Source organism: Megalops cyprinoides, chromosome 21 (assembly GCF_013368585.1).
Source record: "Megalops cyprinoides isolate fMegCyp1 chromosome 21, fMegCyp1.pri, whole genome shotgun sequence".
Lineage (NCBI taxonomy): Eukaryota > Metazoa > Chordata > Actinopteri > Elopiformes > Megalopidae > Megalops > Megalops cyprinoides.
The window spans coordinates 2,389,171-2,413,551 of record NC_050603.1 but is presented as its reverse complement, the minus strand read 5'-3'; the positions used below and the strand labels follow the sequence as shown (position 1 = coordinate 2,413,551).

Here is a 24,381-nt window from a genome sequence, read left to right as displayed (position 1 = left end):
ATATCTTTTGACCAGTGAGGCCCACACCGTTTTTGGTGATTTTGACCGCTGTGCATTTGCATTCAGTTGTAACAGCAGGAAATCGTGCTGGTTTGACTGCACGTCATACAGCAGCCATTAGTAGAAATCTTTATCTGGGACAGGAAGGGGCAGTCTCTCCAGGGACAGCAATGTCTCGTCAGTCTTTTCCGGTCTCTGGTGGAAGACTTGCACAAGTGAAGCGCTTGATCTCCTTGCTTGTTGCGTCTGCCAGTAGCATTGCATTCCCTCACTATGGTCATCAATAGAAAAGCACTTCTTTACGATAGCCACTAACAGAATACCACTTCCCAACTGAATCCAGCAAGAGAATTGCCTTTTCTCATTTTATCCACCAATGGAGTCACGGTTCCTTACTGTACCCACCAACAGAATTGGCAGTTCCTTAATATATCCACTAAATGACTTGCACTGAAATGACTTGAATTGCTTTGATCTACCAGTAGAGGGTGGTCCTTTTCCACCTCGTACAAAAAAACTGTGAAGATTCCCATCTGGTCATTGAAGAATCTCTCAGGCATATTCAGGGCCAGCCCTGGATTCAATAAGGATTCGGTTTAAAAGGGAAGCCTTGAGAGATATTACCCAGCATGCCCCTGGACCCTTGACACTGGACGCCGAGTGGAGTGGTTGCTGAGCACTGAGAAAATGGCGGAGAACGGCGGGGCGTGCGAACGATGCAGCGTGTGCAGTTTGTTCTCCGTTTCCTGTCAAACATTTATGTGTCAAAGTATATTTGAAATATGAGTATAAGAAATAAACAATGATTTTATATGTGAAAGTTGTCTCTCGAGTCGTTTTCCATCAGAGACCCACAGGGATACAGGAAGTGGATTGAGCTGAGACATACAGTCCAGTCATGTGACATTCTGAGGTTAAGAGCAGTGAAGCCCATAGAGTTTGGAGTATATTTTCTGATGTTTGACTTGGAGATAGCACATGAGAATAAAGGTATTTATATGTGTAAACAGACCCATGAAGACACTGAGAATGAAAGGCTATTTTTAATTACATTTCTATGAGGTATCTTCAGAGATGCATTTGTGTTCATTTTGGCTGTTAAACAGGACTCTTGCACCTTCACCGTAGGTCTTTGCCCATCTCCATAAACCTGTAAGATTTCACAAGAGAGTAGGACAAGTTCAAACATGGTGTCTGTAGTAACAAAAAACATCAATGCATGTGAGCGATGGATATAATGTCATCCAAGGAACAGCGGAGGGGATGACAGGGAGGGGGAAGAAGAGATTGACTGGGAGAGGAAGGTGGTTAATTCGGAGAAAAAGAGGACATGGGTCAGGAGGGTCATAGAGAGAGCAGCTTGCCTTTTCACTCAGACTGCAGGTGCTCCATCCATTGGGCAGTATTCTGGTGGAAACACACAGCACTGTCACTCCCCACGCTATGCAAATCTCACACTTAACTTTAGATTTAAGACTTTTCAAGATTCAGATTTAGACTTCTCCAGTTATTATGGTATTAACGTGTCAGTTAAAGAGATACATTTGAATTCCCAGGACAAGAGCTGATTCAGTTTGATCCAAAATGGCTGCCCAGCTTCCACATACATTTGACTCCATAATGCAACCTTTCATTTTATATTGGCACTGTAACATTTGCCACAGATGGCTGCTGTGAGAGGATGACTGAGGCTCACAGCACAGGAGCTTTGCTCATGTTTACCACAGTAAACTGACCTCTCTTCTGGGGTAATGAGAGAAATTCCCTCATTCCGAGGCAGGACATCTTAGCTTGAAAGTCTTTCACTATGTCAGTGCTGAGGGATCCATTACGAGCTGGAACAAAGAAAGAGAAAGAGAGAGAGAGAGAGAGAGAGAGAGAAAGAGGAAGAGAGATAATTACATTTCAACTGGCACGCTATCGGTCACATCTTAAGTCCTACAGTTTGAGTGCATTGCGATGGACAACTTCACACAGGAAGAGAAGTGTTTACACAAACTGAATGCCATCTTACTCCCCCACCCCTATCCCGGACCTTTCCCACAATGCACTGAGAGGGAGAGAGGAGGATGGAAGATTGTGAGACCCTTGGCTTCGGGAGGTTTCGTTTACAGAGTTCGCCATGTAACTGGAGGGTCATGGGGTCAAATCCAAGCGGTGGTGCTGCTGTTTGTACCCATGAGCCTGTTCAATTTGGATGAAGTCAACATAAACACGTCAGTTAAGCTATGTAAAAGGAAGGAGAGAAAAAAAGAACTTTTGTGGGGAAGAACACAGCACAGCATCTTGAATGTGGGGGTGAGGGGCACATGAGAGCACAAGGTGAATCATCCCACCACCTGAAACCTGAAACCGAAACCCAGCGGCTGAAATACCCGCACCCAGACATTCAGGTCACCTGTCATTTCAGCTGGTGGTCAGAGAGGACGAGGTTAAGTACAGCTGATCCTTGTTTGTGTTCGCACTGTAATGTGGATGAAATGTGGTGGATATTAACAGGGCAGGGAATAAAAAGGGGTTTATTTAACTGGAAGACCTGAGGCATGTGGTTTCCCCTGCGACCAGGGACAAATGGGGCCTGGTATCAGTCAGATTCATCTGTAATTAAAGCAGACAGGAGAGACCACCAGGAAACATGTGACAGCCCTTGGAAACCAATGCCTCCAGATCATGTAGTAACCTAATATACCACTAGTACAAGTAGTTATGCACGTCTTAGGGGGGCCACTAACCTGGAAACACAAAGCAGACCTCATACACTTATCATGGCCTCATACCAAAGTAAAACTATACTCAAATATAATCAAAGTATACTGTCTTTGATTTTTTAAAACTGTTTGTTTATATGTGGTATCTGGGATTGTTAACATAATGTACATATGACACAGCATTAAAAATGAATATTTAATAACACACAGTCACAAAAGTGTAGCATTAATCTGCTGCCTTAGCTGACCTGTTATGAGTTATTCTTAGAACAGCGCATGAAATTCCTCAGGAACCTATTTCCAGTTAGCGCATATCTTTTTTCCACACCGCTCTGACGTTAGCGCACCTGGGCAGGTGGGTCCTGGCGTGCTGGAATGTGAGGGGGGAGACCGAAAAGACCGGTCTGGTGACTGTGAGAACATGGCCAGCGTGATTAAATTCACAAAAACAGTCCGTCGGCGAGGGTGTTGGGGTGGCTGCGTGGGCGGTTACATAACTAGTTTTGCTGTGTGCTGTTTGATGGATAACCAGGTGTCCCTGCTGCAGTTAGGGGTGGGGTTTGGTCTGAGGTCCATGCCTCTCAGCCTCTCAGCCTCACTGTGGAGCTGCACCCTTTCAGCACAAAGCTTTACCTCCAGTGGCTCTTCATAATGTCTGTTCCTCCAGTATTGTTATTACCTTTCATATTTTACCTTGAACCCAGGTGTCCCCTGAAACCCTTTGAAGCACCCTGGTGCTACTGGTGGAGTGTGTGTGTGTGTGTGTGTGTGTGTGTGTGTGTGTGTATGAGTGTGTGTGAGTGTGTGTGTGTGTGTGTGTGTGTGTGTGTAAGTGTGTGTGTGTGTGTGTGTGTGTGTGTGTGTGTGTGAGTGAGTGTGTGTGTGAGAGCGTGTGTGTGTGTGTGTGTGTGTGTGTGTGTGTGTGTGTGTGTGTGTGAGCGAGCTGGACTCACCGTACAGCATGAATCTGTTCATCTCATCCTGCAGCTCCCCCAGGTCAGTCTCCTGCAGGAGGATGCAGTCAGCGCAGCTCAGCCAGTCTCCACTCCACAGCACCGTGCGCCTGTTCGGCCGGCCTGGAGACGGGGTCCACAGGGTCAGAGCGGCGGAGAGATACACACACACGCACGCGCGTGTGTACACATACACACACACACACACTCGTGCACACACACTTATATACACACACAGACACATACACATACACACACATTTGAGATATACCCCACTACGTGGTACTGTAGGTGTTAGAGCTGAGTGTTCTCTCGGTGTCTGTCACTCACGCATCAGGCAGACCATGCATCAGAATACACAGTATAAATCTAAGTGTGTTGTTGCTGGGAGGGAAGGGGTTAATACAGGAACAGAAGCACTACGTAGATTCATAATAATCATTCATCTACATTCCAGATTTTTTCACCTAATTTTCTTTGATCTTGTGGGTTAAGACCTACCCTCCACTTCAAGGTAGTCCTTTTCGGGATGCAGGTGATAGGTCCAGGCTCTTGTGACGCAAACATCTCCTCTGAAATAACATCAGGGCACCATCAGGCATCTTAGCTACACACCACTGTCTCATTCACTGCCTGAACACCGAGGGAAAGATGTTCAGCATGTCGTGACACATAAGCGCAGAATCAAGAGCAACAGGGATTTACAAATGCTGACAGTGACGAACCAAATGGGAATTCACAAAAGTGAAATGCATCTTTCTCCACCTCTCCATGTACTTTCTGTTCAGATGAATTTATATGAGGCCAGCTTTAGGCCCCAAATGACAGGTGCTTCCAAAACTACAAACAGTTAGCAACTAAAGGGAAATCCTGACCCAGTTATCACAGTTAATAACTACTAATATTTACAAATTTTGTTGCACCAGTCTGTTTTTTCCAGTGCCAGGGCAGAGAGTAGGGTGGCTGTCTTGGAACAGAGTTGTGACTGGGGATTTGCCTGCATGTCAAACCCTCACTGGAGAGCTTTTAACAAACGAGGCAGAGAGGATCCAGTTACAATATGAGGTTTGGGTGTAATATATACAACATAGTCTGTGGCTGTTCCAGGCAGGGGTTAGTCCCCAACCCCTCCCCCCCCCCCCCCCGGCTGTTCTACTCATCCTCCCGCCTCTCCTCCTTACACCCGGATGGCTCCCGTCAGAAGCAGGGTGCTGTTCTTTTTCGCCTCCTGCAGGTCAAAGACTGTACTGTCCATCGGTGTGAACGCTCCTACATCTGACTGTCTCCCTCCCACAGCTGCAATGAAATACCAAGTGCCTAGATACTGAAGACAGGCAGAGAGAGCCGAGTGTGGGCAGGGAAAATCGGATGATAGAATTAAAAATTACATTATTAACTGCAGTAGCAGCTGTTATAGTGATAACAGTAATAACAACAAAACACTATTAATATTATTAGTAGTAGTACTAGTAGTTGTAGTAGTATTGGTAGTGGCAGGAATACTCTAACAGCAGTGAGGGACAGTTTCAGTCACCAGCCACTTTTGGCTGTACATTATCACACAGAGCTGCAGTTCATAACAGCAGAAAAGACGGAAGTCTCTCACCTGCTGGGTGTTGAGGTGGCTGGAGGACAGCAGCTGTGGGGGGTTACAGGGAAACAGGCTCTGAAATAGCCAGTGCACATACGTCACAAAGGAAGACAGTTCCACAAACATATCTGGACCAGGACTGTCTATAAAGTAGCCTAATAAGATTAATGATCACAACTCTGCTGGCCTGTTGGAGGGTCTCTCCGTCTGACTGGACACCCAGGACTGAGTTAAAGTGTCACTGTCCCCGCTGTATTTCAATGGGTAATAATTAACTGTCTGTCAAAGATTTACTGCTACACGCCCCCATACACCCACTACACAGGTTCGTACATACACTAACACACACGCACACTCACATACACATACAGGCACATACACACAAACACACACACACACACACACACACACACACACACACACACACGCACATGCACATACACAAACACACACATGTGCGCGTGCACACACACACACACACACACACTCTCATGCACACATACTAACACATTCACAGTGTGCACACACACTCATGCATCACGCACACACAGCTTATAACTCAACAACTTGTTCAGCCTGCTTTCATCTTTTGTTCAGCTTGTTTGTCTTTCAGAGAAGATTTCAGATTTAAGGAAAGAGGTGGATATTTCCCAGCGTGCTGAGAGGCAAAGTAAACATTTACATTTGCTGTGTCGTGCTTTTTTTTTTTTTTTTGCCAGCATCAAAGCCAAGTTCTCTCCTTCCTTTCACATGTGCAGCTGCACCATGCCAGACATATGTGATTAGATCAATATTTCTGGTACTAAGAATATTGGATTGATGTGTGGATGAGTTTGGTGAGAGGGGTGTGTCTAGTTGCTCATTCAGTCTGAGGGGACAGCTTCACCCACAACGGTGTTGTCGTCAAAAACACGTTACTGATCTGTCACCAGGTCTTCTATCAATGCACACCTGACAAATCTGAGGTATGCATTGTCATACTGGAAAGTACACGTAACCTGTCTTGCAGTATTTCTACACATCTGAAAATAGTTATGAACCAGTTTCAATATAAATGACTGTGAACACCAACCCCCTTTCAAATGAAAGTTAGTGAAACATGAAAATTGAGATATTCTCAGGGAGATTTAGCTGTTTGAACAAAGGAAACATGCCCAGACTGTGGCATTTGTGCATGACACGGCAGGTTCACGGCATGAAAGACTGCTGGCGTCGCCTCAGCAGCACGTTCGACCAAACAGACCTGCCTGTCCGTTTACAAAAGTGTACTCAGGCGTTCCGCATAGACGCCCTTCCTGTTCTGCGATGCGCGTCATAGGGGTCCTTTCATCACGGCGTCGCAGCTTCAGGAAAAGCGACAGAAGCGGAATATGAACAACAGAACACCGAGGGGGAACAGTATTTATTGTATAATTGTGGGACAGAAGGATTTATCAATAGCACCGTTCTTCAAAAACAGAAGAAGTTGACACATTTTATACGTAACTGACAAATCGTTTCGTCATTTAAAGAAGACGGACTTTTTTTTAGGAAGCTAAGCTTGCTAACGTTACTTAATTGGGATTAGCCAGAGAATACAAAGGTAACGATCTTTACTACAGCGATGACAACACAGCAGCTAGTTAGCTATTCTTCGAATGTGTTTCGGATGCTGTCCAGAACGTGGCCAGCGAGCTACCTATTTGCCAAGCTTGACTTCTGTATATTCGTGTCTATAGATATTCAGTTAGTTATTTATCCGAGCAAGCTGTAGCAAGTGTACAGATGAAATAACCAGAAGAGTAAGTCATATGCTTTAGCTGCTAGGTTGGTAATAGTTTGTTCAGCGCGGTCAGTTTCACAAGGTGATTGGCTCATTTGCTTTGAAGCAGCGGGGAGTTTGGGGTGGCAAGCGTTCGGCATAGATTGGCCATGGGCGTGTAGGTAGAGGGAGTATTTCAGTCTGTCTCTGTCATTACTTGTGCATAGGAGCATGGCGGAGCCAGGCACTATAGACGTGACGGTGAAGACGCTGGACTCGCAGAGCAGAAGTTACACCGTGTCGGGACAGGTATGCATTTAACCCTCGCTGTTCTGTGCTCCCCTGTGCCTCCGAGCCCGACGTGGCTTTACAGTCTGCTTCATTCCGTGCGGAGTCGACATCCAGCTCCCTCTGTTTCATACCGTTACTGATGGAAAAAAGTGTCCATGACGTTTCAGCTGCATTGCACGGCTCTCCGGAGACGCGGGCTTTTGCACGCATTTGCACTCTTATTTGCTCGTGTCAGCCCCTAAGTTCGGGGTAAGGTTCGCTGTGCATGGGGTCTGATGGCCTGCACCTCTTGAACGTGAGGTCATTGGACACTAAAGAGTGCACGTGTGAAGTAGCTTATGGAAATATGTAAACTGGTTGGCAGTTTGTGTGTGTCTGTGTGTGCATCTATGTTTGTATATTTGCATGTGTTTGTCTGTGTGTGTGTGTGTGTGTGTGTGTGTGTGTGTGTGTGTGTGTGTGTGTGTGGTAATGGTGGCAGTGTAGCATAGTGGTAAAGAGCAGGGCTCCTAACTGAAGGGTTACTGGTTCAGTTCCCTGCTGGGGCACTGCTGTTGCAGCCTTGGGCAGGGCACTTACCCTAGAATTGCCTCAGTAAATGTCCAGCTGTGTAAATGGATAACATGCAATTTTAATGCATATGCGCTGCTCTGGGTAACAGCCTCTGCTAAACGACAGTAAATATAACTGTAATGTGCATTTGGCACAGAATGACGGGATGCTCTCCATTTTGCCGGATGTTGTACAGCAGAGTGGAGCTGTCATTCACCTGTATCTGTACTTCTCAGATGACAGTGAAAGAGTTTAAGGAGCACATTGCCTCTTCGGTGGAGATTCCTGTGGACAAGCAGAGGCTCATCTACCAGGGCAGAGTGCTACAGGACGACAAGACGCTGGCCGAGTACAGTGAGTGATGCCACCGCTACACAATTGCAGCGCAGCTGCTACACATCCATCCAAATGCAGCTGTTATACCCCCAGCATGACCCTCCTCTCTGTCTCTCTCCTCAGATGTGGATGGGAAAGTCATTCACCTGGTGGAGCGGGCCCCACCTCAGGCGTCACACTCTGGGGCCGGGGGAGGGGGCGTGTCCGGGGCTGCGGGGACGGCCGAGGCCCCGCCCTCCTCCCACTCCTCCACCTCCACCGGCCCCTCCCAGGGAGCTCCGCACGACCGCAACGCCAACAGCTACGTCATGCTGGGCACCTTCAACCTTCCTATGAACATCATGGACCCGCAGCAGATCCAGGTGGGGTGTGTGTGTGTGTGTCCATTAGTCTGTGAAACTGTGAAACAGGAAGTAAACAGGCTGTTGCAGTACGAGCTCCTTCACCGTTTGGGTATGTTGCTTATATCTTTGCGCCGGATGCACACCTTCTTTTGACTGGTTATGATCCAAGATGTGACAAGAAGCCTGATCCAGATGAAGAAGAGAGCATTTTGTGTGAAGAAAATAGCATGGGGGCTCTAAAACATATGTAGCGAATATGCTGAATTCATATTCTCTCTTCCGCTGTCTCTCCCTCTTTCCATCTCCTTGCCTCTCTTCCTCCCTCACTATCCCACCTCTCTCTTTTCCTCTCTTCCTCTCCCTCTTCCTCTCTCTCTCTCTCCCCCCCCACTCCCTCTCTCTCTCTCTCTCTCTCTTCCTCTCTCTCTCTCTCTCTCTCTCTCTCTCTCCCCCCTCTCTCCCCCCTCTCTTCCCCCTCTCTCTCCCCCTCTCTCCCCCTCTCTCTCCCTCTCTCTCTCTCTCTCTCTCTCTCTCTCACCCTCTCTCTCTCTCTCAGATGTCGGTGCAGCAGATGATGGCTGGGGTGGGGGACAGTGGGCGCAGTGCCAGAGTCAGCACCAGCACTGGAGTGAGTGCTGCCTTCATTATGATGGCTGTACCTTTCACTGTCTCTGCTTGTTTAAATTCATTGATGTCGTTAATATGGACTTAAAGAGCACCTCTGAGTTGCTTGCTTCCATAAATATCCAGTTGTATGAATGAATAACATGTAAGAATTATAACCTATAACCTAATCTATGTTGCTCTGGATAAGAGCGTTTACTGAATGCCAATAAATATCCTTGATTTGATGGATGGATGATTTGATTTATGGAAGGTTATTTTAGGCTTTTATTGAACTTTATGTGTACTTATGTTACTGAGAGAGCAAGGTAAAATGCAGATAACCTTTCAGAGAACAACCCAGTTATGTTGTCAACGTGTGTTATACAGCCACAATGGTTTTATTGAATGTAAAAAAAGACATTACTAGCATGTGGATGAAAGAGGTGAAAGAGTAACTGTGCTCGTTAAGTGTCCTTTTGAAAGAATGGATTGCTGTATCTGAAAGGGTTATAAATATCCTTGTCTTTGTTTGTGTCAGACCAACGGATCCGTGGACGTTCAGATTAACGTGGACCAATCGGTGCAGAGTGAGCCGAGGATGAGGCTCCTATTGGCCGAGAACCTGCTGAGAGACACCCAGGCTCTTCTCCACAGGCTGGAGGTGCGGTTTCTGCCTGCTGACAGCAGCCCCCTCTGCTGCTCCACTCTGCAGCACTGACCTGTGTAATGAGTCTGAGTATCACACTGCTGCTGTGGGGAGCGTAAACACAGGGACTCCTTTCTGTGAAACACTGAGTCTGTTTCTCAGTCATCTCTGTTTCTGAGGTGGATTAACAGCGAAGGGCCTGTGAGATACTGTGTCCTCCAGGCTGCCCTCTCTAGACCAGGGGCTTTTGTATGTATAATGTTTTTAGAATATATTATAATGTATGCTATACTGTTCTGAACATAAGTGTAGTGGGACAAACATAAATGCTTTGTTAGATTGTAAGTGTGTAACACAGTTGTGTCCCCTCAGTAAGTCAGTGTGTTACACTCAGAAGTGTCCCCTCTGTAAGTCAGTGTGTTACGCTCAGAAGTGTCCCCTCTGTAAGTCAGTGTGTTATGCTCAGAAGTGTCCCCTCAGTAAGTCAGTGTGTTACGCTCAGAAGTGTCCCCTCTGTAAGTCAGTGTGTTATGCTCAGAAGTGTCCCCTCAGTAAGGGGGTACGCCGTATTTACTCCTCTTTCCTCCCGTGTTTCAGGGCCAGCAGGAACCTGCCTCGACTCCTCCTTCTTCCTCTCCCTCCTCTGCCTCTTCTGCTCAGCCCATGGACACCTCCCCACCTCCTCCCACGCCTCCTCCCCCACCCTCCACCTCCTCCTCCTCCACCCAGACGGGGCCCTCCCCCCACTCTGGACCCAAGTAAGACACCTTGCAGCTCCGTCTTATCTTTGTTACTTAGCAACTGGCAAATGGGGTGTGTGAGGCCAGGGCAGTGTCAGCTGCTAAATCTGCTTTATGGAATGAAATAAAACTGTTTATTATTCAGAAGAGCAGTTGGAGTGTAGGATCCTGTAGTGCTGTGGTCTCACTTCATCATTTTAGGGATTTAGGTCTTGGAGGATCTCAATAAACCTGTTCAAAGTAGATTTTTGGGAAATTGATTGCTACAGTTCACAAGCCAGAAATCAGCTATTGCTGTGTGCTGTGTGATGTCAGAGTGCAGTTTGTTGAAACGGCAGAAAGGGGGCGTTGTGTTCAGACTGTGTTCTCCCCGTCCTGCAGTCACCCCAGCCCGGAGGAGCTGGTGGAGATGATGTCAGAGATGAGGAGGGTGGGGGAGGGGCTGCGGCCCTTCCTCGAGCGAGCTTACGCCATCCTGGGCTCCGCCACCACCGCCGACTACAACAACAATGTAAGTCACACTGTTACACCGTTACACTGTCAGACTGTTACAGTGTCACACCATTACAGTATCACACAGTTACACTGTCACACAGACTGTTACATTATCACACTGTCAGACCGTCAGACTGTCACACTGTCGTAGCACAGGACACGACACTACATACTCGCCTGCCTGTAACGCCTGCTAACGCTGTCCAACATTTCAGCTGAAGTTTTCTGTCTGATTACATTGTCAGTAGTTCATTAGCAGTTAGCATTAGTAGCGCTGTCTCACTTTGCTCTGTCTTTTCCTCCCTCTCTCTCTCTCAGACTCAGGAGAGAGAGGAGGACCAGCGCACCCTGAATCTGGTTGGGGAGGCCCTCCGTCTCCTTGGCAACGCCCTGGTCGCCCTGAGCGATCTGCGCTGCAACCTGGCGACTCCCCCTCCCCGTCACCTCCACGTGGTTCGGCCCATGTCCCACTACACCTCCCCCGTGCTGCTGCCCGGTGGCATGTCCCACCTCCCCATCCCGGTAGGTCCCCTTCTGCTGGAGCAAACTCCTTTACCTCAGCAGAACACACATGTACAAACTGTCTCTCTGCCTCACTGCAACAGCTTCTGCACTTGTGCTGGAGCAGTGTGAAGAGCCAAATCAATCCTCCGATACTCACACGCCTGCAGTGACTGTTTTTCAAACTACAAATCCCACGATGCATCCCAGTGAAGTCAACATCTTTTGGTGGAGAAGAAACGCTGCTGACTAACCCACTTGCTCCCCAGCAGAATGAAACCACTCTGCTGTGTTGCTGTGGGCAGCTGGTCACTGTCGGCTGATGACACAGCGGGGTCGAACCAGGGTCGTAGGGCTCTGCAGGTGTTTGGCAGAATTGCTGTAGCTGACTGAGCTGCTCAGAGGCCCTTAGGCTGGAAATCAGAACCATCCAGTCTCTTTTAGACATTAGCATATGGTGAATTTAGCTGTGAGGTTGTCTGTGAAACAATTAATGATGCATTTTTTCGGTGTGGTGACAATATCGCCCTGACCCACAGATAAACTTGGGAACCACGGTTACCATGACAACCAATGGCAGGCAGGCGGCAGAGGGTCAGCCCCAGCCCTCTCAGCCCTCTGGCCAATCAGAGCAGCAGGGGCATGCCCCGCCTCCACAAACCTCCTCATCCAATCAGCAGCCTGGACAAGGGCAGCCAAGAGTGATTCGAATCACCCACCAGACCATGGAACCAGTGGTGATGATGCAGATGAACCTGGATGGTATGCCTCGCTCTCTCTCTCTCTCTCTCTCTCTCTTTAACTCGTCTCTCCAGGACTCGCCACACTGTCTCTGTGTGCTAGCCTCCTCTCCCGCAGAGCTTAAGGAATCTGACCTGCTCAGGTGTGATCAAGCAGCTCTCTGGAAATTACTGGTTCTTCCTGGTTGTCTCCGAGGAGCCCTTTTTTGTTTGTGTGGCCTGTGACGTGTAAAAGCAGAATTTCAACTGCTTATTTCAATGCCTCCTTTACAGCTTAGTAATCAGTTTTAGATTTCAGTTCATTTTTATGGGGTCTGAAAGTTTAGCTGAGACAGCCGTTCCAGATTTGAGGGGGACAGACAGTATCAGAGATAAGATGAAAACTCATTTATATTTTTCTTTTTGTCAGCACAAAGGCACCCCAAACAGCACATTTCTTTACTGTAGATGATTGTCAGTAGATTTAAAGTCTGTATAAGCATCAACCACTTCATCAGGCCAACTTCATTAATTAAACTTGGAAGGAAAGCCATCATACGGGGTGGGGGATTGAGGAGCACTTTTGTGGGAGTGTAGCTCTTAACTGCCCCCTAGTGGTCAAGGAAGAGAAGAGCAGAAATTTTGACTGGTATGCACAGGACTTTTTGTAAGTTCTCTTAGTCTTGCGTGTTGTGAGTTGAAATGATGCTTTTAGGGGATTAGTGAAAGGCAACTCTCCAAAGATGTAAATTCTGTCTAGCCACTAAACCAGTGTCATTACGTCCCTGTGTGTGTGTGTGTGTGTGTGTGTGTGCGTGTGTGTGTGCGTGTGTGCGCGTGTGTGTGTGTGTGTGTGTGTGTGTGTGTGTGTGTGTGTGTGTGTGTGTAGGCTCTGGGAGTGGGACTCAGACTTCAGGACAGCAGAACCCTGGCGGGGCTGGACAGACTGGTGAGTCACGCTGTCCTCCACTAGCACAGATGTTACAGCCCGTACAGCCCCCATGTACACTTAAAGCATTACTGTTACATACTCGGAGCACTGACGTCCAGTCAGGGATGCATGTGTTTGTGTGTATATACCGTACTAATACCCCCTCTCTCTCTGTGCAGGGACCACACCCTCGATTCATGTCCCCGGGCTGCCCCCTGAGTTCATGCAGGCCATCGTGCACCAGATCTCCCAGCAGGCCGTTGCCATGGCGACCGCGGCGGCGGGGCAGCAGGGGGGGCCGGGACAGCCGGGCGCCAGCTCGAACCCCAGCGCTGACACAGCCACCGCCCCACCCCCTCCACCTCCCCCACAGGCCAGGGTGGTCATCACCCGCCCCTCCGTCACCCCCCAGATGACCTCGCCCCCCATGGGCACCAGGGGGGCAACGATCAACGTGAGAGCAACTGTGCCCCCGAACGCAGGACAGCAGCCAGGGCAGGTCAGCATGGGGTGTGTGTGTGTGAGTGTGTGTGTGTGTGTGTGTTAAGAGAGAGAGAGAGCGATAGTGTGCTGCAGATAGGGTTAGGGTCATCCATGCACTCAGCTGAGGGGATAGGGTTAGAGTTAGGGTAAGGGTCATCCATGCACTCAGCTGAGGGGATAGGGTTAGAGTTAGGGTAAGGGTCATCCATGCACTCAGCTGAGGGGATAGGGTTAGAGTTAGGGTAAGGGTCATCCATGCACTCAGCTGAGGGGATAGGGTTAGAGTTAGAGTTAGGGTCATCCATGCGCTCAGCTGAGGGGATAGGGTTAGAGTTAGGGCTAGGGTAAGGGTCATCCATGCACTCAGCTGAGGGGATAGGGTTAGAGTTAGGGTAAGGGTCATCCATGCACTCAGCTGAGGGGATAGGGTTAGAGTTAGAGTTAGGGTCATCCATGCACTCAGCTGAGGGGATAGGGTTAGAGTTAGGGTAAGGGTCATCCATGCACTCAGCTGAGGGGATAGGGTTAGAGTTAGGGTAAGGGTCATCCATGCACTCAGCTGAGGGGATAGGGTTAGAGTTAGGGTAAGGGTCATCCATGCACTCAGCTGAGGGGATAGGGTTAGAGTTAGGGTTAGGGTCATCCATGCGCTCAGCTGAGGGGATAGGGTTAGAGTTAGGGTAAGGGTCATCCATGCACTCAGCTGAGGGGATTGGGTTAGAGTTAGGGCTAGGGTAAGGGTCATCCATGCACTCAGCTGAGGGGATAGGGTTAGAGTTAGGGTAAGGGTCATCCATGCACTCAGCTGAGGGGATAGGGTTAGAGTTAGGGTTAGGGTCATCCATGCACTCTGCACAAGGGAGATGTCTGTGCAGTCTTACCCACTGATAAAGCTCATATACCGTGAAACACCCAATGTAAACTCATGAAGAGGCTGTTTATTACTTGGCCTTTCTGCATACGTTATCTCCCCTTACAGCATGGTTGTCACTGAGGGCTTTTGACCGATCCGGTGTTTTCTCTCTCTGTCAGGCCGGGCCCATCCCTGCCTCCTCTCTCACTCAGATGATCAGCGGCCTGGTGGGGCAGCTCCTGATGCCAGTGCACATGGGTGAGTACAGCGCCCCCTGTAGGCCTTCTCGGTCTCTGATTACTTCCTCTGTTAGTTGCTCCTTTAGCGAGTGTATCTGTCTAGTTGTTCATATATTTTTTAAAGGGGTAGTGTTTTCTGCCACAACACAGTTCAGAAAATTCTTGTACCTATATGTTGTCGTGGTAACCCTTTTCTATTTTTCCTCCTGCAGCCGAACAGACCTCCACCTCCACCTCCTCCTCCACCCACACCTACTCATACTCCTCCAGCTCTTCCTCATCTTCATCTTCTTCCTTCTCCACCTCCACCTCCACTGCTCCTCCCTCCTCCTCCGCCAACACCTCCGGCCAGACCTCCACCAGCACCACGAGCACCGCCTCCGCCGGGCACGCGGCCCCGCCCCCAGAGGCCACGCCCACAGAGGCCCCGCCCCCGGATGCCTCGCCCGAGGGCAACCTGGCCCAGCTGCTGGGGTCGCTGGTGGCGGGGATGGGCGGGGCCGTGGTGACCCCCTCCATCACCGTCACCATGCCGGGAGTGCCCGCCTTCATCCAGGGGGTGACTGACTTCATGCAGGTCAGATCCTCACTGCAAACTTACACTTCACTGAATGCCTGTTAAATTTGGTGCACTTCGCAATCAACAAATGACATGACGTCTGTTTGAGTTATTAGATATTGGAAGATATTTACGTAACATTATTGTCAGTTTACAGATGCTCTTATCTAGAGCGACTTACATAGGTTACAGTTTTTACATGTGATCCATTTATACAGCTGGATATTTATTGAGGCAGTTTTGGTTTAGGTACCTTGCCCAAGGGTATAGCAGCAGTGCCCCAGCGGGGAACTGAACCAGCAACCATTTGGTTACGAGCCGTGCTCCTCACCACTATGCTACACTGCTGCAGTGCAGATGTTTTATAGTAGATATTAGATGTTAGATATAAAATGATGAATATTAAGTGATGATATTTTATGGAGCAGATTGAGGGCAGATGTGTTGAACGCTCATGTATCGCCTCTGGCTGGGATGTGACCCCGCACTCTGTCCCTCCTCCCTGCAGGCTGGCCAGCCTGTGTTCCCCCAGCCCCCCAGCAGCCAGCAGACAGCCCCTCCCCCCAGTGCCCCCACGGCCCCTCCCCCGGCCCCACCCACATCCACACCCTCCTCCGGGGGGGGCGAGACCCTGAGCCCTGAGCTGTTCACGGGGATTGTGCAGGGGGTGCTGTCCACCATGATGGGCTCGCTGGGCGCCTCCCAGAACAACACTGAGAGCATCGCCCAGTTCATCCAGCGCCTGTCCCAGACCAGCAACATCTTCACCCCGGGCACCGGCGACGCCGTGGGTACGAGCCCCCCTCCCCCACCTCGAGTGTTCGGGTGGAAGTGGAGTGGAAATGATATTGATTTGGATGGGAACAGGGCTTAGAAACATTATATTAGAGCTGAATGTGATTCAAGTTGGTTTAGACTGGAATCTACTTGAAGATGGATTGGTGGATTGGAATTTTGTTAGAATCAGAATGTGATTGGAATGGAATTTTGTTAGAATTGGAATCTCATTGGAGTGGAATTTTTTTAGAATCCTAACCTTAACCCTAACCCTAATTTTGGATTGTTATTGTGTTAGATTTGGAATGTATTTGGATTGGAATTGCAGTAGAATTGAACTGCACTTGGATTGTTGTTGTGTTGGAGTTGGATTGGAGTGTATTTGGATTGGATTGGAGTGTATTTGGATTGTTGTGTTGGATTGGATTGGAGTGTATTTGGATTGGATTGGAGTGTATTTGGATTGTTGTGTTGGATTGGATTGGAGTGTATTTGGATTGTAGTTGTGTTGGATTGGATTGGAGTGTATTTGGATTGTTGTGTTGGATTGGATTGGAGTGTATTTGGATTGGATTGGAGTGTATTTGGATTGTTGTGTTGGATTGGATTGGAGTGTATTTGGATTGTTGTGTTGGATTGGATTGGAGTGTATTTGGATTGTTGTGTTGGATTGGATTGGAGTGTATTTGGATTGTTGTTGTGTTGGATTGGATTGGAGTGTAAGAGCGTCTCTGCGTGTCGCAGGGTTCTTCGGGGACCTGCTGTCGCTGGTGTGTCAGAGTTTCTCCATGGTGGACATGGTTCTGCTGCTGCACGGTCAGCACCAGCCGCTCAGCCGCATCCAGCCCCAGCTCACACAGTTCTTCCAGGAGCAGTACCTGCACGGGAGAGAGCCCACCGACGCCAACATCGCCGTGAGAGCCGCTCCGCTCCGCGCTGCTCACGCTTTACTCACACTCACTGTCACTCTCGCACGTCACTCTCACACTCACTGTTGCACTCACACTCACTGTTACACTCACTGTCACTCTCACACTCACTGTCACTCTCACACTCACTGTCACACTCAGGCTCACACTCTACTCACTGTCATACTTGCACTCTACTCAGTCTTTACACTATGTAATGCTAATGCTTAACTCACGCTCACACATTACTGTGGCCCACACATTATGTACTCACTGTGTAATACTAATGTTTTTCTGTCTGTTCTCACACTTTCTTATTTATATTTTATTCTTCCATACAGTGTATGCTGTGGACACTGTACTTACTGTGTTGCACCAGCTCCCTGCTCACTGTGAGCTTTACTGAAGCTCACCCCACCCTCACTGCACCCTGTTACTCTGGCCAATCTGTCCTGCTGTTTCTGTGCCTAACCGGCCCTGTGCTTGTGCCGCTCCACTCTTCCCCTGCCTGTTCTGTGCTCTCAGTGCTGGACTCCAGCTGTCAGCGCATAACCTCCTGTCTCCCCGTGTCTCTCAGGCTGCGGCAGAGGAGCTTATCAACGAGCTGGAGGGCTACATAGAGGAGAGCTTTGTAAGTGTCTGTCTGTCAGTGCAGATAGTGCACTCTCTCAGTGTGTATATACTGTATTAACCCCTCTCTCAGTGCAGTGTTAATGCACTGTAGTGTCCAGTCAGTCAGTGTGTATATACTGTATTAACCCCTCTCTCAGTGCAGTGTTAATGTACTGTAGTGTCCAGTCAGTCAGTGTGTATATACTGTATTAACCTCTCTCTCAGTGCAGTGTTAATGTACTGTAGTGTCCAGTCAGTCAGTGTGTATATACTGTATTAACCTCTCTCTCTCTCAGTGCTGTGTTAATGTACAGTCAGTGCGTGTATACTGCATTAACCCTTTCTCTCTCAGGCCTCAGTGGCAGTGAGAGAGGGTGTGGATATCACTCGGACCAACATCTCCTTCCTGAGACAGCAGTTCACCCGCATGGCCACCCACATACTGCGCTGCACAGGTAACGCACTGCGCTCACATACTGCGCTGCACAGGTAACGCACTGCGCTCACATACTGCGCTGCACAGGTAACGCACTGCGCTCACATACTGCGCTGCACAGGTAACGCACTGCGCTCACATACTGCGCTGCACAGGTAACGCACTGCGCTCACAGGCTGCGCTGCACAGGTAACGCACTGCGCTCACAGGCTGCGCTGCACAGGTAACGCACTGCGCTCACATACTGTGCTGCTCAGGTAACGCACTGCGCTCACAGGCTGCGCTGCACAGGTAACGCACTGCGCTCACATACTGCGCTGCACAGGTAACGCACTGCGCTCACAGGCCGCGCTGCACAGGTAACGCACTGCGCTCACATACTGCGCTGCACAGGTAACGCACTGCGCTCACAGGCTGCGCTGCACAGGTAACGCACTGCGCTCACAGGCTGCGCTGCACAGGTAACGCACTGCGCTCACAGGCTGCGCTGCACAGGTAACGCACTGCGCTCACATACTGCGCTGCACAGGTAACGCACTGCGCTCACAGGCTGCGCTGCACAGGTAACGCACTGCGCTCACATACTGCGCTGCACAGGTAACGCACTGCGCTCACATACTGCGCTGCACAGGTAACGCACTGCGCTCACATACTGCGCTGCACAGGTAACGCACTGCGCTCACAGGCTGCGCTGCACAGGTAACGCACTGCGCTCACAGGCTGAGTTGTTGGGTGTAGGGCGCTTGTGAATGCACTGTCCTATTCAAGCGTCTCTGTATTATCTGTCAGGAGATGACGTGTCTGAGCGTGTTTCTCTCTCTTCCCATCATATTGGAGTATCTCTCTCTCTCCGTTTCTCTGTGTCATGTTGGAATGTGTCTCTGGCTCTATATCGTGTTTGAGCATGTCTGTCTCTCTCTGTATATATACGTATTTTTATACATCACGTTTGAGCATGTTTGTCAGTTTCTATCTCTGTGCGTATGCATATGTTTGTATATATGGTGTCTGAGCTGATGCCTCTCTCTGCAGATCACACGTTCGGGGCGCGGTTGCTGCTGCTGTGTACGCAGGGTCTGTTTGAGTGCCTGGCGCTCAATCTGTACTGCCTGACAGGGGAGCAGAGAGCGCTCACCGCCGTCATCAACCAGCGCATAGTCAGTATACACCTCCTCCTCCCTGTCACGTGCCTTTCCTTCTCTGCCTCCACCTCACACACCCCTGCCCCCCGCTTCCAAACCTCTCTCTACTCTCTTCTCTTCCCTCCCTATCTCTTCTTTCTGTCCCTCTCTTCTCCTTCTGCCCTTCATCCCTCAGGGGCAGTTTCATGATTGAGAAATGAAAAATAAAAGGTGCTCAGCAAAGATGGTCACATGTTCATCACCCATCTGTGTGTGACTCCTCTCTCTCCTCCCCCCTGTAGAGGAGGATGTCTGCGGAGGTGAACCCCAGCCTGGTGAACTGGCTCACCAGCATGATGTCCATGAGACTCCACGTCATCCTGGAACACAACCCAGTGACCGAGGACCAGATCCTGCATTACGTCATCAACACACAGGTAACACACACGCTCGCACACGCACACACTCACACTGTCACGCAGACACAGGCAGCCTAACTGTCGTTTGTGATGTCACAGAGTGAGACGACACAGAGGGCGGAGTCAGAGGCCCCGCCCCAGGCGGAGGTACAGAACGTGGAGGTGAGCTGCATCTGCTCTTTTCACATCATTGGCTGACAGACCAGTGGGTTTTATCCAATCGCAAACCTTAATACTGCCAGCTTATGCCTATCTAACCATTTGTAGCTATACTGTACCATACCATATTCCTCCTTAAAGTGCTTAGCCATACCAGCCAGAGACTCCAATACTGAGTGGTTTGTATTGCCTGGGTTGCTATGTAACCATGCACACAGCTGAGTAGCAGTTCTGGTAAAGCTCAGGGGTAATAAGGCAGTGCCGCAGCTGGGAACTGACCCTGCAACCTTCCGGTGCTGTCTGCTGTGCCTGGCACAGATGGAGGAAACACTCTCTCCTACTCCCGCCACCACCGCTGAGGAAGCCATGGCGTCGTCACGGGAGACCGGTGACCTGGGGGTGGCCTCCGGAGACGCGGCTGGCCTGGGTAGGGCACCCGCGGGAGAGACCAGGGCAGCTGTCACCATGGCAGCGGCAGGAGGGAGGGAGGAGCCAGGCGGAGAGGCGGAGCCCTGGGCAGCCGCCGTCCCTGCGGTGAGCGTCTGACACGTTTCCTCATCTCTCTCTTTCCTCATCTTTCTCTCTCTCCCTCTCTTTTCCTCTGTTTCTGTTTCTTCACATTCCTCTCAGTCACAGACTGATTTCAGAAAACCGCTCTGCCTCTTCCCCTCTGTCACTCCTAGCTAAACTGATAACCATAGGGTCTGCCTTTAGCCTCTCAGTGAAGACCCACAGGCACATGTGTAATATGGCATGATTATCTGTGTGTGTATTTGCCAGGCAGTATGTAGTCATAATAAAAATGCTAATATTATTTTGACAATTTTGACAGCAGCTCCGGTCTCTCTGTCTGTATCCAGGGCCCAGTGCATTCAGTGTGTGAACTGACCTGTGCGTGTGTGCGCGTGTGCGTGCGTGCTTGTAATGGGTGTGTGTGTGTTGCAGGAGTGGGTGCCCATTATCAGGCATGACCTGCTGACTCAGAGGAAGATGAAGGCACAGCCCCCGCTGTCTGATGCGTATCTGCAGGGCATGCCGGCCAAGAGGAGGAAGGTGAGCTCGCTGCCCCGCCCCTGCGCCTAACCCCACCAACCCCCCTCACCCCTGTCCCGCCCCTGCGCCTAACCCCACCAACCCCCCTCACCCCTGTCCTGCCCCTGCGCCTAACCCCACCAGCCCCCCTCTTCCCTGTCCCGCCCCTGCGCCTAACCCCACCAGCCCCCCTCTTCCCTGTCCCGCCCCTGCACCTCTCTCCCTCTCACTCCGTCGCTCCCTCTGTCTCCAGACGGCACAAGGGGAAGGGCCTCATCTCTCCCTCTCAGAGGCAGTGAGCCGGGCAGCCAGGTCAGCAGGTGTCAGGCCTGTCACTACCCCAGACAGCCTGCAGGGGGAGCTGGAGAGGCCAGAACTGCAGGAGGCCTACACAGAACAGGTAATGACTGATTACGCAACCTGCCTCAGGACTCTGTAGGGTTAGAACCCTGCACAGATAGTTTTCTCATACTTATCAATGAAAAAATAATTAAGATCAGTTTTCTGCTGTTTCTATATTAGAAAAAATAGCAAAGGAGAACTGTGATCAAAAAAGAAAATTTGATATTCGTCAAGAACAAAATGTTGAAAAAAAACACTTGGATGTGTTAGTGTACGTGTTGTGAAATGTTAAATAACAGCTGCAACTATAGCAAAACTAGAGCTGACACTCACCAATCCTTGCAGTGAAGAATACCTTTATGAAAGAACAAATGCACATACACATGTTTTTCCACTAATGGGTGTCCCCCCATCTCTCAGGTGAAAAATGACATCAGGAAGAGAGTGAGGGAGGACCCGGATTTTAGTGGACAGCGTTTCCCAAACACACAGCGGGCCTTCTTCTCTGACTCATAACCCCATTGGTCGTCCCACGTGTCAAACACAACCTGGTCTTATCATTCCTGACTCTCAAAAATGTCTTGTCCTCATTCTTGCAAATGGTGTACCATGCCTAACGGTGTTAGCGTAGCTACCCCAACTCAGCCTTTACAAATGTACCAACAGTATGAATGTGACTAAGACCTGCGGGCTCACTGGAGGAGCTGATGTAAAAAAAAAAAAATGGCCCAATTGTCTGACATCCAGCTGACTTCTCTCATTGGTCAGATGCATAGTTGTCTGGGCCCCTTGCCTGTCACTCACCCTGTTCAGGCCAATCATAGTGCCACAATATCAGCTCCCACCCCTTTCTTTTCCCTCATCAGCAGGCCATGAACTTTTTACAGCCCAGTCAGGGCATCTGCCAAGTAAATATTAGGTACAAAGCACCTGGCCTTTTCCTACAGTTGGCTCATTTCTGCTGTCAGTCACTTATCTGCCTTGTGATTGGCTCTCCATGAGACACTTTCCAAAAGCCACCCTTTCCGATTGGCTGGATTCTGCTGTCTGCTGACTCCCCCGTGAGTAGCGTTTCCTGGCAGCCACGCTGTACAAGGCTGAATTCGGTGACTGGTTTGTTGTAAATTAATATACACAATACTTTACCGGGTTGTGTTGTCCACTAATATGGATGATTATGTCTGCAGCTGATCGTTGTCTTGCTGTTTGTCCGTATGGATCGAGTCAGGCTACAGCTTTAAGAGTCTAAAAGATGTCCAGTTTAAACTCGTACATGTCGGATGGAATATTGCACAAAGATCATATGTGGATTGCTTGGTTTGCTTCTTTAATCAAAGGTGCACTAATTAGACTGGATTGGAAGTAACTGCCAAGGTTAAGATTAATTTGAAGTAATTTCACTTCTTATACTCTCTAAGCGTACATCTGGTTGTAATTTGACATGCATTTGTGTAGAGCACAGAAATCAGGCATCGTTTTTAATTATGAGACCTAAATTTTGTTGTAAAAAAATTCCAGTTCTTTTCTTTGCTTATGAATGTAAACTACTCCAAAATAAAGTTTAAACTCCAGTGCAATGTTCTGATTTGTTGGGGATGCTTTTGTGCAGGGTGATATACATTTATGGCCGTTTAGAACACTGTATATTCACTTAAACACAGGTTACCTTATGGATTGGCGGAAGAGCCAATGAACTGCATTTTCAGTGTTGTAATCTCAGCTGTGAGGCATGAGACTCCAGACAGATCCATGCCCAAGCCCTTACCCGCATTAAAACCAAGTCAAAGTAGAGCTCTAAAAAAGATCTGCCTCACATTCTGTGGCTCCTGTCTGCCATGCACTTAACTGTCCAGTACGCACTTGCCTGTCCCTCATGCACTTAACGGTCTGCTACAAACTGAACTGTCGGGCACTTCACTGTCTGCCCTGTGCTTAACTGTCCCAGAGAGCGAGCAGCAGTCAGCCTACTGTCTCAGCCTGCCCAGCCTGCACTGGAAATGAAGGCTTCCTTCTGAAGAGTAAACTGCCAACAAATGGTCGTTTTCCAGAACATTGCTGACTGTATCACATTCAGGGTTAAGAAACAGCCACATAATGTTGAAAAGAGTAGAAAAGGTGGATTATATGGATGCGTTGGTGAAAGGGGTTTCGTCTTTCTCTCTTACGCATGCACGTGCGCACGGTTAAGAAACTGTTACACACTATCTGCACACCTCTCACCAAGCAGCACAGAACACCCAGAGAAAGGCATCCTCCCCACAGAGGGATGGGATCGTGGCACGGGGATGTCCCACCATACGCTTACCCTGAGTTTCACAGAATACATCCAGGTTCCCCTTAAAACCCCCCAGAGCAGTAGACATAAAGAGCCGGAAACTGAAGTATATAGGTTGCAGTTTTATTATTCACACATAGAGTTTTCTACCAGAGTTCACGTTTTTGCAGACAACATCCAGAGCTAAGATGTGGAGTACCAGGCCTGGGCTCGGGTCGTGTGACTGATTATGAACAGTGCGGCTACAGTGTGTCATACTTTACCATTCACTTCCAACAGCACAGCACTTCAGTGTGGGGTCGTTTAGATGGAAGAAACTCGGACATCAAATGACGCAGAGGGAGACCGCTGAGGCTCTCAGCCACAGTGGCCACTGTGCTTTAAGCTGGCGGTCAGGCTGTCCAGCGTTGTCCCTGTTGACCCTATATGGCTTCTGTTAGCAGCAGCAGGTCTCCTCAGTCAGTGCGGAAAGCCACTGCTTGACCGTGTTCATTGCATCTGATCACTTAAAGGAGTTAAACTCAGCATGGCTGGTACTCAGACCCGCATGCATAAGGTTTTAGGGAGTAACCTGAATTAGGGGGGTGTGGGGTGGGGGTCCCGCAGCGGCAGGGGTGGGGCAGGCCGAAGCAGGCGAGGGGGAGCCCTGGGAGTGCCTGCAGAGGCGGATGACAGTGCCCCCCCCTCCCCCCCAGCCGTTAACTCCCCCCCACCCAGGAGTGTCATCTCAGCCTGCATTCCCCCTCTGTGCCAAGACCAACCTGTACAGGCACGCTCAGCTCAGCGCTCACCTGTACAGGCACCCTCAGCTCAGCGCTCACCTGTACAGGCACGCTCAGCTCAGCGCTCACCTGTACAGGCACCCTCAGCTCAGCGCTCACCTGTACAGGCACGCTCAGCTCAGCGCTCACCTGTACAGGTACGCTCAGCTCAGCGCTCACCTGTACAGGCACCCTCAGCTCAGCGCTCACCTGTACAGGCACGCTCAGCTCAGCGCTCACCTGTACAGGTA

General features: G+C 49.6%; 2 protein-coding genes across 2 annotated transcripts; one reads left to right on the top strand and one right to left on the bottom strand.

The window, feature by feature from the left end:
• Positions 1–1,072: 1,072 nt before the first annotated feature.
• On the bottom strand, positions 1,073–5,472 carry apom (apolipoprotein M). The gene is made up of 7 exons (XM_036515684.1): positions 5,268–5,472; positions 4,843–4,985; positions 4,163–4,233; positions 3,662–3,784; positions 1,737–1,835; positions 1,365–1,407; positions 1,073–1,150 (listed from the first exon to the last, which is right to left on the bottom strand). Exons 1-6 carry the CDS (start codon positions 5,376–5,378, stop codon positions 1,373–1,375), a joined length of 582 nt encoding a protein of 193 aa, XP_036371577.1. The 5' UTR covers positions 5,379–5,472; the 3' UTR covers positions 1,073–1,150; positions 1,365–1,372.
• A 1,100-nt stretch (positions 5,473–6,572) lies between these two features.
• bag6l (BCL2 associated athanogene 6, like) lies at positions 6,573–22,668 on the top strand. The gene is made up of 25 exons (XM_036515685.1): positions 6,573–6,834; positions 7,221–7,302; positions 8,073–8,190; positions 8,296–8,534; positions 9,073–9,144; positions 9,661–9,783; positions 10,366–10,526; positions 10,890–11,019; positions 11,322–11,525; positions 12,044–12,266; positions 13,113–13,172; positions 13,334–13,653; positions 14,670–14,748; positions 14,942–15,306; positions 15,797–16,079; positions 16,810–16,979; positions 17,551–17,604; positions 17,938–18,040; positions 19,054–19,178; positions 19,445–19,579; positions 19,661–19,723; positions 20,039–20,254; positions 20,666–20,773; positions 21,006–21,152; positions 21,515–22,668. Exons 2-25 carry the CDS (start codon positions 7,225–7,227, stop codon positions 21,608–21,610), a joined length of 3,672 nt encoding a protein of 1,223 aa, XP_036371578.1. The 5' UTR covers positions 6,573–6,834; positions 7,221–7,224; the 3' UTR covers positions 21,611–22,668.
• Positions 22,669–24,381: the final 1,713 nt, after the last annotated feature.

Coding starts and splice junctions, on each gene's coding strand:
- apom (XM_036515684.1), bottom strand. CDS start 5,378: ATGTTTGTGGAACTGTCTTCCTTTGTGACGTATGTGCACTGGCTATTT. Junction 4,234..4,842: donor CTGACGGGAGCCATCCGGGT/GTAAGGAGGAGA, acceptor ATGTTATTTCAG/AGGAGATGTTTGCGTCACAA. Junction 3,785..4,162: donor GGACTACCTTGAAGTGGAGG/GTAGGTCTTAAC, acceptor CCCCGTCTCCAG/GCCGGCCGAACAGGCGCACG.
- bag6l (XM_036515685.1), top strand. CDS start 7,225: ATGGCGGAGCCAGGCACTATAGACGTGACGGTGAAGACGCTGGACTCG. Junction 11,020..11,321: donor CCGCCGACTACAACAACAAT/GTAAGTCACACT, acceptor TCTCTCTCTCAG/ACTCAGGAGAGAGAGGAGGA. Junction 20,774..21,005: donor TGCCGGCCAAGAGGAGGAAG/GTGAGCTCGCTG, acceptor CTCTGTCTCCAG/ACGGCACAAGGGGAAGGGCC.